General features: G+C 46.4%; 1 protein-coding gene across 1 annotated transcript; it reads right to left on the bottom strand.

The window, feature by feature from the left end:
• Positions 1-1,178: 1,178 nt before the first annotated feature.
• On the bottom strand, positions 1,179-3,006 carry LOC118841901 (vacuolar ATPase assembly integral membrane protein VMA21-like). Its single transcript, XM_036749590.1, has 2 exons — positions 2,621-3,006; positions 1,179-2,262 (listed from the first exon to the last, which is right to left on the bottom strand). The coding sequence occupies exons 1-2, from the start codon at positions 2,762-2,764 to the stop codon at positions 1,873-1,875; spliced, it is 534 nt and encodes a 177-aa protein (XP_036605485.1). The 5' UTR covers positions 2,765-3,006; the 3' UTR covers positions 1,179-1,872.
• Between the last annotated feature and the right edge of the window lie 3,771 nt (positions 3,007-6,777).

Genomic DNA, 6,777 nt, shown 5'->3' with positions numbered 1-6,777 from the left:
GACCAGGGGCTTGCTTCTCTTTACCTACTGATGTAAGCAGATGACAAATAAGGTAAAGCTCATATACTAGGGAAATACTTGGGAACTACAAAGATTAAGAGTACTGGAATCACACTGGAAACTCCTTTTAGAAATAGGAAAAAGATGCCTACCACTTCCACCTGAACACTACCACTAAAGGACAACAAAAGCCTAGAAATGACATAAAAAAATAGCATAATTTTTGCAGGTAGTAAGAAAAAGTTCCAATTAAGATAGAGCAACAGCTATGAAGACTCCCAGAAGACAAGCCCACATCAGCCCTTAGCCTAAAAAGAAACCTTTGCAGGAAGTTGAGGTTTCACACTTTCTACCACAAGCCGTCTGCATTGGCAGACAACAGTGAAGGGCAAGAAGAGGGGTCAACAAATTCTGACACTCTTACATTTTATTACTTCTCAATCATGTAAACTTCAATCCTTTTGTTTGGTTTTTACCTTTAATCATGTCTCATTCCCTCAGCCTACTTTTAGTATTCGGTCACTTTACATTCCACATAGAAAAACCAAGAACAAGGGCAAATTGAATAGGTCCCCTTACCTCCATCTCAGAACTTTCACTACAAGGATACTGACCTGTAACAAAGTGACCTATGTAAAACACCTACCAGAAAAACTTGGAAATGAGAGATGGGTGAAATCCTCATTTGCTTAGATCAAGGATTTCTCTAAAATTAGGAAATGCCCACAAACACTGGACACCGCTGATTTCAAATGGTTGGGAATAACACTAACTAGCCCGAAGTATTTTAATTTCAGTATATAATCCTGTGCTTCCCACTCTACACAAGAACAGCAGCATTTTTAAATCTTTGTAGCCCCAGCAAACACCACACATGACTCAGCCAGCACTTCAGCAGTATTTGTTACCAAATAGAACTTTGTTCTCATCCACAGACAGCGGACTTTTACGGGGTAAGTTTCTTAGGTACCTAAAATCACCTAGCCTCAGGATAACAGGATTACTTGCTAGATGGTGATTACGCAAATTATAGAATTATGTTGTATTAAAACTCAGTGGGTTTTTTTTAGTAATTTATTGTAGTTAAAAAAAAAACCTAAGTTCTCTTTCAACAGTCAATTTACTAGAGAAACAGGACCCCACTTCAGTATACATGTCCTTCAGAAAACCAAAAATGCTTCAATATGAATGGATGTTATTTATTCCAGCTTTCACCCAAAATCATGTACAGAAAAATGCATACTATTGAATAAACCTTAATGTGCAACTTTTCAGGGAGGGATTTTAGTGTCTAAAACCTGAGCACTTATCTACATGAAAGGAATACAAAGAAAATCTAATGACCTGAGCAGTTTTTACTCATTTCCAGGGTAAAGTGCAGTTTAAGTTGCTAGTTAATACCTGAATGTGTCCCAATTTTGTACATAATACAACAAAACATTGCGAAATATATTTTCATTGTAAAAGATTCATTTCAGTGGCTAAAACCTAAGCACTTATCTACATGAAAAGAAAACAAAAAGACAATCTAACGGCCTAAACAGTTTTTACTCATTTCCAGTGTAAAATGCAGTTTAATATGCTTGATAAAACTTGCCTGTGTCATGGACAACCGTGCATTTAATACAACAAAACGCTGCAAAATATATTTTCCTTGTGAAAAGGTGGAATTCTTTGCTTATCAATTCCAGCTAGTTGACGTTCTAACTTTTTCTTTTGAAATGAGGAGTGAAATGACATTGATTTCGCAAACTACCTTACTGTATGGAGCATGGCTGCCTACACGCAGAGCTCTAAGCAATTTCCTGCAATCATAAACGTACTCTGCACCTGTTTCCTTATTCCATCCATTATCAAAAGGGGGTGTTGTCTTCAGTCTTGTTTGCCTTCCCGCCACTGGCGTGAGCCTTCATTCCACGCAAAGTAGACAAATAGCGCGAGGACCAGGTGGACCGCAATGACAGCAACGATGGCGGCGTAGAAATAGCTGTCTCTGTTCGACATCCCCAAAGTACCTTCAAACACGTAGGATTTGGAAGAGAAGTACAATCCGATGGGCAAGGTGATCATTAAAGCCGAGAAAACCAGCAGGGTCTTCAGGGTGGACGTGAAGGAGCCTTCGTATCTCCGCTCGCTCAGCATGGCCTCCTTCTCCAGCTGCTCCATCAAGGCCTGCGAAGGGGGGCTGCGGGAGCTGTCGGTGACCGTGACCGTGACGGCCGATGCCCTGGCGGGCTCACTCACGCACCCGGTCCACGCAGGCTGGGGAGGAAAGGGACCTTAAGTTCTGGGCCGCGGCGCCCCATCCGTGCAGACTAGTGTGGAATGCACATTGCCCCGCCCCCACAGCTTCCCCCCCAGCCGATTGTAAATACAGACCCTCACATCCCAGAAAAGGCCTAAGGAGAACTAACGTGTTTCCTCGATGTTTTAAGGCCCCTGCCCACATTCTCCGGCAGCACACATCCTTCCCCTCGGGCACCCCCTCCTCACCCTGGTCAGAGTTTCCCTAGCCCCTGCCTCACACCCCAGGCCACCAAGATGCAGCTACGATGACGAGCACTCGGGATTTGGGGAAGACACGCAGGTCCTGGGTTCCAATCCCAGCTTGGCTACTTACACAGGGAGAGGCCGCTTCCTCCCCTAGTCTCAGTTTCCTTATCTGTAAAAATGAGAGAGTTGGGCTGGCCGACTCTCGGCAGTTCTCTTCCAGCTCGGAGTCGGACGGCCACCGCTCCGATCCACAGAGGAAGGCAGCGCCCATTCTCTGTATTCGCCTCCACTCACGTCCTCCCTCTTCACCTCTCTCTTTGCCCCTGGTCGCCGAGGCAACCAGAGGCCTTCCCCCTCCCCCACCCTGAGACGAGCCGCCGAGTCACGACTCCAACCCTACGGAGGCTGGCACGTGGCTGCGGAGCTGGGCGCGGGAAACCGAAGGCCCGCGCTGAGTGGCGAGTAGGGCAAATGAGTAAAGAAAAGCGCATCACGGTGGGATGGGGGGAGGGTTCTCACCTCACGGCCACAGGACTAGAAGGGGAAGAGTGGAAGCTGCCGGGTGGCACTATTCGCAGTACCAAAAAAATCGGCCTTCTCCAGTCGAAGTACCTGAGGCAGCCACTCCCACTCCGCCTTTCTCTTTCTCTTTCTCTTTCCTTCCTTCCTCTCACCTCTCCGCCGGGATTCGTCACCATCCCACCCCGCAGGCGCAGAACGCTCCTCCTAGCCCCGCCCCGCGCGTTCCCCGGCTTGAAAGGAAGCCGCCAAACCTCGTGGGTCTGGCCCGCACCGGAAGTAAAGTCGTGAGCGCCTCTGCGCCGGCCCGGGCGACGCCGGAAGTGGAGCTGGTCTGGCTCTGAGAGGAGGGGTGGGGGGCGTCTTGCAGTCTGCGCTGCGTTGTGTGGTTGTGGCGTCTCGTCGGCTCTCCTCTTTCCTCTTCCCTTCCCCTGACCCCAGAGATGTCGGCGATCCCAGCCGAGGAGAGCGACCAGCTACTGATCCGACCGCTGCAAGGAGCCTGGGGAGGGAGAAGCTACGCTCAGCTGAGCCGGAGTGGGGAGGCCAGGAAAAGCCGGGGCGGGGGGGGGAGAATGAGGGGGCCGCCTCTGGGGGGCTTCCCCAGCCCGGCACTGGCTGCGAGACTTATCCGGTCTGGTCCCGCCCTGGTCTGTGGGCTCGGGCTGTTGTCCATGCTTTATTTTAAATGCCGCCTCTCCCCCATTAACCTGTTGATCTTTACCACTTTCTCAAAGTCTTAACTCGAAAGCCGCTTTCTTCAGGAAACCTCCCCTGACTCCTTCTTCCCTCCCCCAGATCGCAATGACCTTTCCCCTCAAACTTCGTTTGACACTATTTTGCATCGCTCTGGTGCACCGAGATCACTGGGTGTTGTAGTCATCTTCGTTGGGATCCCCTTAGCCGACTGAGCTCTCGGGAGGGCTTAGCTAACCTCGCTTCCCCTCTAGGCGGGAGAGGCTTAGTCCGTGTGATCGATGACCGAATGAGTGACCTAAAGAAATGTTGGCCAAAGACCTCTGCTTCCCCTCCCCCATCCCCACCAAGTTTGCTGAAACCTTAGTTTCCTTGTCTGTAAAGTGGACATACTCTAACTCTACCTATCTCGCAGGGCTGGTTTTGGAGATTGAGCCTTTTTTTCTTTTTGAGAATCCAGAGAAAGAATTTATATGGAAAGAACTTAAGTAAACATCCAAGCAATTACCACCTAACAGACGTTTATTAAGTTTCTGGTAGGCATGGAGGAGTACCCTACATTATACTGGGAGGCCATACCTTGAACAGAGACATGTAAACAGAAAGAAATTATTTGTTGTCTGTTATTTATGAGCCATTGCTAGACTTTGTTTCTGCCCGTAGGGAACATGCAGTGTAATCAGAGATAAAATGTATCCATACAGAACTCTAATACTAGGTAAAATATGGTAGGTAAGAAGAAAATGTTCAAAGTACTAGAGAAAAAGTTAGAGGAAGGTAAGATCCCGTCCAGTTGGAAGGAGAAATGCAGAGAGTAAGGCAGCAATAGAGCTAGAGTCAGGAAAACCCAAGTTCAAATGTATCAAACAGGTAATAGCCGTGTGACCCTGGGCATTTCACTTAATTTCTTTCTGCCTCAGTTTCCTCATCTGTAAAATGTGGACAGTAATAGCACCACTTCACAGTGTTATGAAAATGAGACATTTGTAAAGTGTTGCAAACCCCGTAGACCTATATCCATGCCAGATATTGTTACAGGTTGGTGACAGCTAAACTTGGCCTTGAAGAAAGGGAGAGATTTCAGCAAGCAGGTTTTGATGGGAGTCCATTTCAGATGAAGAAGGGAAAAGGTAGGGTGAGAACAGGGAACTACAGAGGGAATAGCGAACCAAATATGGATGGAAAAGTAGGTGGAACCAGTATTGGGGAGAAGAGGGCATTATACTTTTTTACCCAATAACTCATGGAAACTCACGTCTTGATTTTTTTGAGTGTAATCAGGTTGTACAGGCAGCACTGTAGGCAGGAATTTTAAAAGGTGAGAATATGTTGGAAGAATTGATTTGAACTGTTGTGGCAGCAGATTTAGCAGGTCTTGGCAACAGATTGAATCTGCAAACTGATTGAGAGGGAATAATGAAAGATTAGAATTTGAAGTGGGTAACAGTGTAGTATTGCCATGAAAAGAGATAGAAAAGTTGAAAGGGAATGGGCCCTGGTAAAGATGTCAAAGAATTAGAAATGCCCTCTGAAGATGCACGTGGGGTTATCTAGTACACTGTTGGAAATGTAAAACTGAAGCTCTTGGAAGGAGGTGAACATAGGGATTTGGAAAGCAATAAATCAACAAGTATTAAGCACCCACTGTGTGCCAGGTGTCTGCCCAGAGGTAACTATGGAAGGAGTAAGAGTAGATGGATTGCACTAGAGAGTGTAGAGCAGGAGTTTCTAACTATTTTTGTGACATAGATCCTCTGGACAATCTGGTTCTTAATATAATTAACTATACTAATTAATTGATAATGTTCTTAAGTACACATTATTTAATCTTAATCTTAAATTTTGTGCCTGACCTGATCAGCCACAGTTGGACACATTGATGCTTGACTCTAGCATAGCAGTGTCATTTTGGTTGTCTTCAAGAACGAAGGACAACAACCAACCAACCAATCTTAAATACACATGTTAATAATTAATAATGTTCTTAAATACACAACTTTTTAAAAAAGATTACCAAGAAAAGTAATTATATTGAAATGTAGTCATCAAAATATTTTAAAAACCACGTTCACAAACCCCATGTGAAGAACCCCTGTAGAAACATGAGAACCAAGGACAGAACCATAGGAGGAACTTAGGATTTTCCAAGAAATGAGAGGAGGATTCAGAAAAAGACTAGAGAAGGTAATTGGAGAAGAAGGAGAGCCATCAAAGTGCACTGCCCTGGAAGCCAGGGGAGAAGAGGATATCAAATGAATTCAGAAATTTATTTTAAAGAGTCTATCAAATACGAGTTTTTCGTATTAAGGACATTCTGTCCTTAAGCTTACATGATGGCAAGTTGCAGGAAGAGGAGGAAGGATAGAATTTATGTAGCTGATTATATAAAAAGGAGTTGATGGAAGCCTGAAAGAAAACCAAAATAGGAAAATTTGTGGCAGGATCGTATGCTTTCATTTGGGTTAATTAGGCCAGACTTGAAGATCGAGTCGGATGTGAACTTACTTGTGAAGAAAGAACTTAATTCTGTCTGTATGTTTTGGTGTTATTTGTCAGCAAAGAAAGAATGCAGAGCCTGAGACTGAATCTCGGTGCGTTTTCGCTGCCTGGCCAAAATCCCAGCCAACTAACTTGACCTTTGAGTTTTTCAGTGGGGTATGACTGCTTGTAGACTACAGAGTTCTATGTTCCACGTTTGGGGGGGAGGTGCCAGCTCTGCCGCACCAGCACTGCTCCTTCCCCAACGACCCCCAACCCGAACTGGGCTCAGATCTTCGGCAGGCTGTGCACCCCTGCTCTGATCCGCCACTTAATTCCTCCCACCAGGTGGGCCTGGAGCAGCAGCAGCCGTAGCCGCCCCACCTCCGCTGCCCCGGGGGCTGGAAGCCGAGAACTCCTTCCACTCCCGCAGCTTTTCCCACTAACCTTCTCAGCAGTCTTTGGTGTTTGTGGGTTGAGAAGTCTCGTAACTGCCGCAGCTCACTGAATCAGGGCGCTAGGGCCCCCTCCGCCCGGCTTCTGGTCTGGATGGTCCAAGTCGCTCAGGCTGGGCTCTGCTCCACTCGGTTC

This window comes from Trichosurus vulpecula, chromosome 3 (assembly GCF_011100635.1).
Source record: "Trichosurus vulpecula isolate mTriVul1 chromosome 3, mTriVul1.pri, whole genome shotgun sequence".
NCBI classification, from domain to species: domain Eukaryota; kingdom Metazoa; phylum Chordata; class Mammalia; order Diprotodontia; family Phalangeridae; genus Trichosurus; species Trichosurus vulpecula.
The sequence above is the reverse complement of the archived record's forward strand: the minus strand, read 5'-3'. Positions and strand labels throughout refer to the sequence as shown.